This window comes from Camellia sinensis, chromosome 14 (assembly GCF_055761805.1).
Source record: "Camellia sinensis isolate YWXY chromosome 14, ASM5576180v1, whole genome shotgun sequence".
In the NCBI taxonomy this organism is placed as follows: Eukaryota; Viridiplantae; Streptophyta; class Magnoliopsida; order Ericales; family Theaceae; genus Camellia; species Camellia sinensis.
Genome location: NC_138974.1, coordinates 37,331,804 through 37,345,000, shown reverse-complemented (window position 1 = coordinate 37,345,000; position 13,197 = coordinate 37,331,804). Strand labels below are relative to the sequence as shown.

At 37.4% G+C, this 13,197-nt stretch overlaps 1 protein-coding gene across 2 annotated transcripts; it reads right to left on the bottom strand.

The window, feature by feature from the left end:
• Positions 1-757: 757 nt before the first annotated feature.
• On the bottom strand, positions 758-7,051 carry UNE12 (basic helix-loop-helix (bHLH) DNA-binding superfamily protein). 2 transcript variants are annotated; one of them, XM_028220409.2, is made up of 6 exons: positions 6,341-7,051; positions 4,631-4,750; positions 3,763-3,828; positions 2,074-2,139; positions 1,448-1,525; positions 758-1,314 (listed from the first exon to the last, which is right to left on the bottom strand). In XM_028220409.2, exons 1-6 carry the CDS (start codon positions 6,638-6,640, stop codon positions 1,084-1,086), a joined length of 861 nt encoding a protein of 286 aa, XP_028076210.1. In that variant the 5' UTR covers positions 6,641-7,051; the 3' UTR covers positions 758-1,083. The 2 variants fall into 2 exon arrangements, with proteins under 2 accessions (XP_028076210.1, XP_028076211.1); XM_028220410.2 differs by lacking the exon at positions 2,074-2,139.
• Between the last annotated feature and the right edge of the window lie 6,146 nt (positions 7,052-13,197).

Below are 13,197 nucleotides of genomic sequence, written 5' to 3'. Positions count from 1 at the left end.
TATAACTCTAATTTTGAGCCTCCAATGGGCTAGCTATTGGGTTGGTTACTTTACCATCTTACCTTTTTCGTTGGCTACAATTGAGGAGCCCTAGAAGCTCTGCAAACAAATATGTATGTATATACCTTGTATTTTTATATATTTATGTCTTGAATTTGAGATTTTATATATTTTATATATGTATCTTCTTTTAATACTGTTTCATGAATTACGAAATAACTTATTTTATATTTTGTATATTTTTTTTCTCCTCATTCTACAAGTCTTGTATATTTGTATGGATAAATTTATTATTATTATAATTTTACATTAATAAAATATCAACAATTAGTATTTTTTTGTTTTAAAAATTAATTTAGTTTGAATAATTACCTGAAATAAAGTGTTGTTAAAAAATACAATAATTAAAATAACTAAGTTAAATAAAAAGTATATTATTTCATACTTTAACTAGTGAAAAGTAAGGAGAGAGGTTGAAATTGTGTCAAAACATCTTTTAGAAACCAACCCCACCCCCATAAAGAGACCCAGTTGCACTAATGGTTGCTCCTGGACGACCCCACCAACTATTATCCATTCTAACACTGCAATCCATTTGCTTTGTCAAATAATACATTATTACAATTTTTACATTATTACCAAATATACTACTCCATCCCCTTTTCAAGGGTCCCCCCAATCCCCACTACCAAAAAAATGACAACCCCCACTACAAAAGTGCTCCCGTTATCCACCAATTACTCCCACTCACCATTGATGCACAAAAAAAAAAAAGGCAGAGCACATCATTTATTTATAGAAAGAAAAAATAAAGTTTTTGACAATTCCTACCCTCTATTTGAATTTGGCAAAGACATGGTGGGTCCAGTAGCATTATTTTTTAAACATTAACATCAAATCCTCTTTTGATAAAATAGCTGAAATGAAGGGCAAAAGGTGGTGGAAGCATGGTGGCATCTGACGTTGATTGCAAACTAAAGTGTAACCAAGCTGATTTGCTAGGGTTTGAACTAGGTGTAGTTAAGGGTGGGGACTGAATGAGAACACTAGGGAGACCATGCCATATGTGCCCTTTTTAAGGTTTTATGAAGGGGGATGTGCTTCGGATTTGACAACCGTAGTGGCTTCCGGTGGTTGTGTGTGGTAGATTGCCGAGGCAAGTGAGATGGGCATGATGCAAAGTGCCTTGGACTGAAGGAACTGCATAGCAGCCCCCACATTTTCCTCCATGAGCTTCGCTACCTGTCGTTCTGTACCGTCATTTGACCACTTCTCCCAGGTTGGTTGGTTCCTCCCACCTTCGCCAGCTTCCTCCTAAAGTACGCAACGAGAGAGAGAGAGAGAGAGAGAGAGAGAGAGAGAGAGAGAGAGAGAGAGAGAGAGAGAGAGAATTTAGGATAAAGGAAAAAGAAAGCAAAAATATTTCTCAAGCCTTGTCTATTGTTACCTCCAGGGAGGATATTGGAATGTCCGTTACAAGAGGGGCCACGGCAGCGGCTCCGCCCAATCTACTCATGCTTAAAACCTACAAAGCACAAATTAAAGGTAGATAAAATAAAGGTGTATCTAATTCAAAACAATTTAAAAATATATCAGAGGCTGAATGGTTTGGACAGTGCCCTAATGTGGACCTTGTGAATAATGTTGTCTCCTAATAAAAATTAGGGTTATCCATTTGGATTCACAACTGACATAATTGTAGAAGTTCAATTATAAATTTAATTTGTAACTTCACAGCCTCTTGTAGTTGTTCAACATATAAGTGTATTATCCTGTGACAATAACAGGATACCATTATCAAACTCCACCACTAAATGATTTTAAACAAAACATCTAGGAACGCAGAAAAAGTTTGGGACAAGTTCGGGCAGATCAATGATTGGGTATTTATGAAATTTTCAGTGATGCTTTAACAATGTGCAAACATATGGAGATGGGCATATAGAGAACTAGTAAAGCACATGTGGTAAGCAAAGAAAACTAATATCACTTTTTATGTCTGAAGGTTACAGTATATGGTGGCAAGCCAAATAAAGGATAATGAATTCCAGAACAGACTTTAGGGTTATTTACCTTCACTTGGAGTCGTAGGAACTTCACATAGTCGACAATTTCATCAAGCATGGCAGCTCTATCTGTCTGCACAGGCAGGAATTATTTTGCCAATATTTAAGGGAGTACAAATTCAGCAATAATCTTCTAGTTTGCAGATTTGGTAACTTAAAGGCGAGAATGGAAGGCCAGAACCTTATAACTACAAGATTGTATTTTGACTAGAATCACGCACAGCTATAAGATAATCATTGTCAATCTGTGGAATACAGAACAATATAAATCAAACTACAAAGTGCATAGGACTTTAGTTTTGGCTGCCAAAGAGAATCTGTAGGCCTTCATGGACCCAATTATCAGATATTTGCTGAAGTTTAGATAAACTGAGAGGTTACACCAAAGTCGAATAGAAGAGAGATGAGTTGTTTAATTATTTGACTTCAAGGTCCAACAAAGATTAGAGGCATGAAAATAATGATAACTGCATTGCAGATAACATAAAAAGCAATAGCAATAACCAGTTTAATGAAATATCTCAAAAGGTCTCTTCCTCCATGCGGTTAGAGAAATCACCCCTTCCAGAACAAATAGAAATCAAGGCACTATCTACAGCTATTTCAAGTTCATAAGGGCAATCTAAAATAGTGGGTGCTGCAGCAGAAGTAATATAGCCACTGAAATATTCAGTCACAGAAAGATAATTAGTTTTGGGATCAGTAACTAGTTGGGTCTTCATGTAATTTGAGGTGGGTGGAATCAGGATAGGGCACGATTGGGTACCTTGATTCTACAGGAGGTTCTAAAACTGTTGCAACTCTAAACAACATCACCTCACACTCAAAGAATTTGGAGCTATTTCACTTATGTCCATAATATGTCCACACACTTGTAAGACTTTTTTTTTTTTTTGGATAAATACACTCTTGTAAGACTGTTAAATCCTTGTAAAAGATTTGATTATTACTCGAACCAATTGCTTTCACTTGGAGTTGGCAAGAATACAGTCCGTATACACCAGTTTGTCATTTAGCACGTCACAACACTGAGATGGGTGCAATAGATATTTCCAAAGACAATATACACTGTTCATTAAAGCATAAGCCAATGAACTCATCATATTGTCTCCGAACAACGACAATAACAACAGTAATAACTAACATCAGTCATCCAAGGAAAGAGTGTAAAAAATAATAAAATTGCCAATGTCGTGAGTGGTAGGAAGAAAAGGACGCTTCCCAAGAGATTGTAAAAAATTCTTAAAGTCCTTTATTTAATAATTAGGAAGGATACGAATCTAGAATTTTACAGTCGGGACACAATATTGCTTCACAGGTTGACCAAATAAGGGATCATGATTGAAGGATGAGAAATTAAAGCCCAACATATTTATGGAATATTCATTATGCTAACATAATAATAATAATAATAATAATAATAATAATAATACACAAAAAAAACAATGGACTGTATAGGAACTGAATATATTTCAGGCCCATACCAATGGAAAATAACCAGTCATTTGAATCATGGCTTAGGTATATTGTAATCCAGAACATCATTGGACCAATAAATCCATTAATTTGGGAAAGAGAGCAAGTGACTTTGATTTCAAAATTCACTTCAAATTGAAACAAGAAAGCAACTAAGGACCCAATCACTGTGTCAACATTATCAAAAATTGTAAAGTTCCAAAAGTGAGGAGACACCAACCTTGTTGACATTGGGAACCAATTCTTGCAAAGCCCTAATCCTTTCAGCTATTCTCTCTCTGCGTAACTGTGCAAAAAGCAAAAATGTTGGATGATGTTGCACTAAAAATAGGGAGATGATGAAGGAGCTAAAGCAATTGGAAGAAAACCAAACCAAACCAAGCCTTAAGTCCCATCAAATGAGGTCGGCTAAAGCAATTGGAAGAAAAGAAAAGAAAAAAACATAGCATCCCCAAACTGCCATAGCTACAGTACTACCTATAAATATGGTAGATTATGTTTAAAGCTAGATGGAGATGATTCTATAATTAAGTCCTGTCGGAAAGGTGAGGGGACAGAAGCCACTTAAGCATCATGCTAATTAGCGTCTTACAAGTATTCGAACAGATAATATTGACAAGTTATAAAATAAGGGAATATATTCGCAGAAGTATAGAAACAAACTTTGAGGACTAATGTAGAGAACAAGTTCCACATATTCACTGCTTCTCCATGATGCAAATTAGGTGCACTTGCATGTTGTGTTTGCTCGGGGTATTACTACCTAGGTTCCAAAACTCTTACCTCGCCCATAAGAAAAGATTAAAAAATAGTGGCTTATCAATTCATATGGACATGTGCCAGTTGTTCAAGCAAACCCTCATAATCAAAGAACTGAGTTCAAATCAACCCAGCTTATTGACATCATATGCATATGCTCAATTTTAATAAAGGAAAAGGAAAGCGACAGGGTAGACTTTATGCAAGTGTCTTCTAATAGTTATACTGTGTTTCCTATTGCTTTGCAGGTGGCAGTGTCATATACAAACACTTGTGAAAGCCTGACAAACATCTCTGAATTGTTGTTTTTTGCATACTGTCAGGCTTACCCTCTCAGCAATACTGTGTGGATCTGTAGCCTGTCCTCGTCTTGCCCGCACCCTGGGACGAATTGCAGGTGGATGTGGCACTGCAGCAACTGTGCTAGGCATTGGTTGACCAGGAAAAGCCTGAAAAAAAAATATTCCCCAAGTTCATTAATAGAATTATAGGAATAGGAGAAGCAATTTCATTATGAGAGTTTAAAGTACGTAAAAATATATAAACGAGTTCAAGCAACAAACACAACATCACAACAAAAGAAAAAGAAAGACACAAAGTAATCTGGAGAATGAAAGCGTTATTATCATCCTTAAAACCTGAATGGATTATACAATAGAATACATCCAAAAACTAGAAGCAATTTATCAAGGTGAACCAGATTTCTATAGACCTTTACTTCCCTTATTTAAATCATTCCTTCCTCCAAAACCAGTTTAAGAGTCTTTCAAAAGTCTTAGAAAAAAAGTATTTTTTGGATTTCAAACCTCTTAATTCACAGCATTGAAACTCTGGTTTGTTATCTTTTTAGTCTCAAATAATCAAATATGAATAATTTCCTTTGCTTAGGAAATACTACGCTCTTATAAGCTCCACTTTAGGCATTCATTCACATGTCACTGTTTGAAATTGTACATTGCAGGTGAACAATCCATTTAACCCCAAACAACACTCATCAACAATTCCCTTTGGTCTAAAAACATAATGAGGTAGTTTCATTTTATATTCGTGATAAAAATATGAAAAGAAAAAACCATATTCATCTAAAATATAAAAAAAAAAATGCATTACAATTGTATAATATGTATGCTATATATCAAAGCAATAACACCAAATTAAAATATTGCACCTAACACGTATAAACATATATTTTATAGAAAAATAACTATTAAAGAAAAAAAAGAAAAAGAAAAAAGATCAAATAAATTCATGTTACTGAGTCATAAGATTGACCATGGTTAAAACAAAAAGGAAAAGAACTGCTTATTTCTTGTCCTCTTGATGATAAATTTCAATATACAAATATTATAATTTTTAATATAGACTGTGTTTGTTCTTTTTCCATGTTTTATTTGCTCCAGAGCCGATGATATCTGTTGGTATCTGCCATTTACATATAATAACTTCTAAATTCAACCAGTCAAAGTTGATAATGGCCTTTTTCTAAATTCTAACTCAAAGTTGCAATTAATTTGTGTGTTTCATCAAATAATTAAGTGATGATAAGCACTACTGTCTGTCGTATTTATGTGTACACTTCTCAACTCATCAAGTCAAACCTCGGAATAATATTTCCTAAAACATATCACTAACAACAAACATAGAAACCAATCACTTGCACGTATGGCAATGAGAAATGGCAAAAAATTAAGAAAATTTAAAATAAAAAGCACCATTTGAGTAAACAAATCCAACTTTCAAATTCAACTCTTGAGTCAAAAGACCAATAGAACATAGATTTCAAACTCCCCCAATTACACGAAAAATTATTAGGATCACCAATTACACCAGACTCAAGAGTTGAACGCGTAAAAATGGACAACAGGTTGCACATTATATATATATATATATATATATATATTTAACCGCTTGAAACCCGGCATAATTTTGGCGAATTTTGTTTTCGTGGAACAAAACATGAAAATAAAATAATAACATTTTCTGGGCAACCAAACAGAGGAGAAAGAAAAATGAAAAGAAATAAAGACTTGAGCACTAACATTTTTCACGGAGGAAGAAGACGATCGGCCATCAACAACATCCTCGAGAAACCTCTTACTACTCCCCGACGCCTCGTTCATGAACCCTGGCTTCCCCTGGTCCAAACTCAACCCTAACGGAAAAACCGGTCTGTGAAAGCCGCCGCCGGAGCTGAGCTGAAGCATCATCGGAGGCGGCGTTGCAGCCAAAGTGGCATCATTTGGCGCCAAATGAGTGTCGGCGGATGCGTAAGTTTGAAAGCCGAGAATTTGCTCGAGGAAGTCGTCGGTGGAGTTTTCCGAGGGGTTGTTGTTAGCCATGGAGGAGACTCGACCGAGTCGAATTCTTGTGTATGAGTTAGTCACAGAGAGAGAGAGAGACTGATCGAGTTAGGGTTTCAAAAGAGCATGAATAATAGAAGTAATAATGATTCCAGAATATCAAAGAAACAGAGAGGCCTGTCAGTTACATATATAAGAACAGTAAGTCTTACTTGCGTGTGTGTATATATATAAAAAAGAGGTAAAGAGAGAGAGAGAGAGATTGGTATCGCAGCTTTGGCTGGTTTGTTTGTTTGTTTGTACTAGTAGGGGTGGGGGACTACTGAGAGAGGAAAGAAGAAAGAGGAGGAGAAAGCAATGAGAAAGCGTCCAAAAAGCGAGTCACTCCTTTCTAGTTAAAGAGAGAGTCAGTTCGTTTCGTTTGGTTAAACTATGTGCCAACCCAAAAAGAAAAATAAATAAGGGAAAAATTACAACAATAAAAAAAAAAATTGTAAATTATTAATAGATTTTAATAATTAGATTTAATTTTAATTAAATTTTATTTAAAAAATTAGTACAATTGTTTTCAAAAATAATTTTTTTGATATTTTTTTATATATGTTGTTAAAAATTGATAATTAATAATTTTTTTACGATTTTTATAAATTGTAATTAAAATTTATAATTAATGACTTTTTTTGTTACAAATTTTTCAAACTGTCACTGAAGTTAAAAATTAGTGACTTTTTATGATTATTTTTTAAACTGTCGCTAAAATTTATAATTAGTGATATTTTTTATGACAATTTTCAAACTGCCGCTGAAAATTAACAACTAGTGACGTTTTTAATAGTATTTAATAAAAAAATGCTATTAATTCTCACAGAACCTTTTAGACAATAAGTTTACCTATTAGGATTTACATGTAAGTCTTCCAAAAAAATTCTTAAAATTTGATTCCGATAATAAAATAATTTTTTTATTTTTTATTTGTTTTTATTTTAAATTATTTGTCTATTTTTTAAAATAAAATTGATAAAAAATAATATTTGAGTCATGAAATTCAAATATATATATATATATATATATTAAATATTTTATACATACATACATTAAATTTATAGGCTAAAATACAATAAAAAGATTATGATTTATATTGAAATAATTAAAAATTCATGATTTATTTTATTACAAATGTCAAAAAAAAAAAATTTATGTCATTTTCCAATATATATATATATAAATAATAAGGGAGAAGGGTCTTTGAAAATGTATAAAATATATGAGAGACACATTTCCTTCGAATGGCTCAGATTAATTCTAATAAATATCCATGGTTAAGATTAATAATGTCCCACCCAACACTCTTCTCCCTAAGATACAAATGATTTGCCTCAACATCTACCGTCTGTCTTCCCACTCTTCTCCCTCAGTATCTACCCTCTGTTTCCCCATACCCTCTATCTACCCACCTTCCCTCTCTATCTCCCTCTCCCTATCTCAGCTTTTGCATCTCATTTCTTTCCCTACCCTCTCTATGTCTCTCTTCCTCTTTGTTCTTCTTCTTGAATTTTTTTTCCCTCTCTTAGCTTTTGCCTTCATCAAAGCTTACTTCGATTTTGGATCACTCTGACTACTCTCACCGTTGTTCACTCCGGCTGCGACATATCACTTCGGCTGCTCGGCTATTCATTACAGTAATTTTTTTGCTTTTACTTTTGTCTCTCCTCCTTTCTCGTTGTTTTGTTGATGCCTGGGTTAGTTTATTACTTTGGTTCTTATTTTTTTTCTTTTGTTATTGCTTTGATAACGTTTCGTAGGCATGACTATTGAGTAAAACTGAAGAAGAAGAACAAGTTGACTACATTAAAGAGTAGTCATCAATGTAAAAATAAATATTAAAGAGTACTCTGTTTTTTATCACCAAAATCTTTGTATGCTATGTTTTTTATTAGTTGGCTTTGTGCTCATGGTGTATAGTTGCTGTGTGTACTGTTTTCTGACCACACTGCCAAACAGGTACTCAGCTGGAGAACACTGGCAGAATAGATTGCGCCCGAACGACCTGTCACAGAAAGATAAGACTCCGGCGGTGGTTCGTCCACCCGGGGGCACTCCGACGATCAAGTCAGCAATCAATATCTCTCAAAGATAGCCAATTGTGCTTAACTCACAAGTCAGAATACAAAAGCGTACCTTAAACCTACAAAAGTGCCTTACGTTTATAGCCAGTACTGTCCTGATCCCTGTAGAAGCCTGGTTTCTCTTGGACTTTGGTCCAATGCTCATCCTGGACTCTCCAATAGATAAAGATAAACTCCCTAAAAGGTTTATCCTTATCCAGGCTGAAGTCCTCCCCCATTCTAGGACTCTTATCTCTTATCCGTTCACCTCGGATTTCGGTATCTTCGCAAGTAACCTTGGCCTAGCCGAGATCATCTCGGCGTCATGACCAGGACACGTGGCACCTCCGTTGGCACTTCAATGCCACCTTGGTTACGTGTTGTTATTCAAAAAATATGCCTCCACAATTGCCCCATAGGTTTTATTACCTCGGCATACTGAGGTGATGGAACCTATATCATTCAACCATATAGCATTTCGGCTAAGCTTGCTCTATCCTTCATTACCGAGGTCATCATCCGTCGGTTCCATATGACCAAGACCTGTAGTCTGTTTTGTCATTGCCTTAAAAACAAGAACCAAGTTTTCCAAGTTCTTTAACCGAGATCGTTCCCCTAGCTGAGGTCTTTGCTTCATTAAATCAAGAACTCCAAGAGTTTCTGCACGCGTATGAGCTGTTACGCACAACAACTCAACCGTTTTCGCCATGCGTCTCCTCCCTATTGAACCGTACCTGACACGCGCCATCAAGTCGCGTCGCTTTTGCGTGCGCCACCTAACAAACACGTCATCCTAGGCACACTAATTGCGATTTTGCCGCCTTTTCGTGTTTTGATAAAAAAACACTTCTCTTTCTTCGTCTTTTCACTTTATGCTCTTTGATTTCTCTTAAGCTTTCTCTTAATAAAACCGCCATTGTTTCAAGCTTTCCAAGCTCTGAATCTTGTTCCGATCACCTCTTCCAACGAAGCATTTGCTGCTCTTCTCCGCCCACTACCACCGTCTAACTCCGGCGTACTTCATACCGGCCTCATTTTCCTCAGCAAGTTGTTGTTCCCTCATTTTTTCAGTTTTTGACTTACTTCGAAATTTATTATGCTTTATACACTACTACTGTAATTCTATTCATGTTCTTGAATCTTCATCTGTGTTGTAAATTTTTCCTTGCTTGCAATTTGTTTCTGGGTGTAGACATGCACTCACATATTGTTCATATACTCGATGTTCTTTGTAAATTGCCACTGTTTTCAATTTGTGCATGTTTACATTTTATGTAATGTTCTTGAACCCCTACTAGTTTTCTTGAGTCTGAATTTCTGTTCTTCTTTGTTTTCTTGTTATGTTTTCCAGATTCCTGCCTTCAATTCTTGTTTTCATAGTCTTAGGTTTTGGGCTTTGTTCTAGAACTCCTATCTTTAGGAAAAATTGAAGTGAATTCCTCCTAGATCTTGAAAACCCTTTCCCCAATTTCTGATTTTGAGTTAAGCCGAGGTCCACTCAAACCCAGACAAAACACTTCATTCTGAAATCCAACACCTTGTCCCTCTTAGCCGACATCATGAATATGTTTAGGTGGAGGGTAGATGCCCCTGCTAAGCTAGAGTACTTTAGGCAAGAATTCTCTATCTCTGCCGACGTTCATCTCAAGTTGGCTGGGGAGGAGTACTCCATCATGCCCAAAGACGACTCCATGCCCTTCCCAGTAGTAGCCTTCATAGAGTGTGGACTTAGGTTCCCTCTTGACATCCTCTTCCAAGAAGCCCTTCACTATTATAAACTCAACCCAATGTAGCTAGCCATTAACTTTTACCGAGTCATTAACGGTATCATTGCCCTAGCTAGGCGAGAAAACGCTAGGATAACCTTAGCTGATATCCAATATTGTTATACAATGTGTGGCCTGAAGTCAGAAAAGGGCTATATTTATTACCTTAAGCCAAGATCCACAGAATACAAACTCATCGCCGACCTCCCAGACTCCAACAAGGGTGTTGGAGACGATTATTTCATCGTCTCGAGCAACTGGGAGTTCCCACTAGATAATGACCTTCACCTCTACCCTCTAAGCCGAACAGTGTTCAGAGAGGGGAATGGTAAGAGCCAAGTGTCACTTTATTTGCTTTCAAGTCTTTTATTATTTCTGATACTTTGTATGTTCTAACGTCTGTTTGTTATACTTTGCAGTCCTTTCTCAACCACTAAAGGACTTCCGCAAAACATTCTATCCCAGCAAGGATTTCAAGAAATTGTTGGGTTTGCCAATTGACCAGCAGAAAACCCCTCTGCTGCTCAATTACATCCTAACTTACAAGTCTGTACTACCCGACGTCCGAAAAAAAGCAAGTCTCCTCCTTCTACTACAACTCCTCCTACAACTTCGTCATCTTGGCCAGATCAAGCCCCCATATCTGACCCAACAGAGCAACCATCAACTTCTGCTCCACAACTGATTCCACCTTCTCGGCGCCAACGTCGATGTCGAGCTCCACTTCTTGCCCCCGCAGGTAGAACTCGTAGCCAAAGATGCCGAAGTACTGAGGCATCGGCTTATAATCCAACCAACCCACCAATCATACTTCCAGCGATCCGTTTTGGCACTAAAGTTACTGTTGCCATCTCTACCGACGAGATGGGGCAAAAAAAGGTCGCTGCTGAAGACCTTCTTGCCGACATCCCCAATGTCGTCACAGTGTAATCTTCTCCTTCTCAGTCCTAGCCCAAACCGAAGCCAAAGAGGCTGAAGAAGGCCCAAACAAAGGCAACGGTGACTCAGATCGACTCTGAGGACACCTTGTCGATCTCAAAAATAGCTGAGGTAGAAAAAAGTTCTTTTGTAGCCGAAAAGAGGCCCGTCGAGGCTGAACCATCCGAATCCACCAAGTCAAAGAAGCCAAGGTTGGACACAATGCCTCTAATATTGAGGTCGGCGTCGCCCTCTCCACTACGCTCCTCCTTCCCAATGACCTCAACCAAATGGCCGAGGTCAGCGAATATGAAAATTTCGCTTTGATGGTTCAGCATTCTGTACAGGTAAATCTCTAACACTTGGTACTCTTCATTCTTTGTCTTCAAACTTAAAGATTTTAGTAACTTTGTTCCTCGCATTTCTTCTAGGCAATCCAGCATGCCCATTCCTTTGCGATGCAAGCAAAAGTAATGAAGAATGAGCTGGTCCACAAGACCAATGAGATTGTCGGTTTGCTCAAGACCATAAATAAAGCCGAGGCCAAGATTAAAACATTGATAAATCAGGCCAAGGCAGCCAAACAAGCCCAAGACGAGGCCGAGGAAAGGACGGGAGCTGCTGAGGCTGTCGTTGAGGTCCTTAAGGCCGAGAAGAAAGAGGCCGAGGCAAAAACGATCGAAGCCCAAGCCGAACTCTGAGATGCCCTAGCCACAAAAGCCGTCGAGATCAAAACGACAGACGAGAAGGCCTATGCTGAGGGGGCAATCGACGTCTACGAGGACTATAAAAAACAAGTCAGAGAGGCATGCAACAAGGGTTACACCCTTGGTTGAATGGCTGCTCTGAAGGAGTTAGCTGTCCTCGAGGACTTTCCTCTCAGAGACATAGGCCGACTTATGCTATTGTTCCTTCCCGCTTCAAGCTAATCCGAGGCTAAGGCTGGGGAAGAAGAAGAATAAGAAGAAGAGGTGGCCAAAGACGAAGAGGCTGAGGCGGCTGATGCTGAAGTTCCTGCTGGGGCCAAGTCCCCAACTCTGAATGAACAAGTCCTAGACTTGACTCAGGATGAGGAGGACGAGGTTTCAAAAGGTCCCTCACCCCAGAAGACAACAGCCGAGGTGCCAATCGCCGAGAAGAGCATTGATCAAATTCTGCAAGAGATTGATGCCGAGTTCGAGGCTAAGAAGGCTGCCGAGAAAAGTTCACAGTTGTACTCTGAGGCTGAGACACATCTTGCCGGCTGACGCCGAGTAGTCTAGATACCAGTTGTTGCTTCTTTACTTTGTCTTTTCTGTTTTTGGAGTTTATTATAACTTTTTGGACAATGTTTTAACTTTAGTTTGGCCGACGCGCCCTTTTGTATCTGAACAACTTCCTTATCTGAATACAAGTCCTCTTTCTTGACTAAGTGTTGATACTTGTCTTTTCTTTACTATCTTGTATGATTCCATACTTAGAATAATTTGCATGTATTCAAAGTACACCTTAACTGTGCAATTTCCTTGGGGTAAAATACTTCGAATATACCCCCTAACTGTTTATCTCAGCCATGGCTTTAACACTTGAAAACATTTGTAAAATTTTTTTCACAAGTGTTTATTTAAAACTTGCCACTTTATTTTCAATTATCAAGACTGCTATCTTCAATTATCTCAAAGCTGGGTAATCTGGTCATCTCGGCAACCAGGAATGTACTTCTTTGTAATATGGCCTCGGTGTATCTTTAACTTGTAAATTTTTCTGAAATTTCAACAAGTGTTTAAGCTAATTCAACAAGTGTTTAAACCAACTCTAGCTTGTAAAA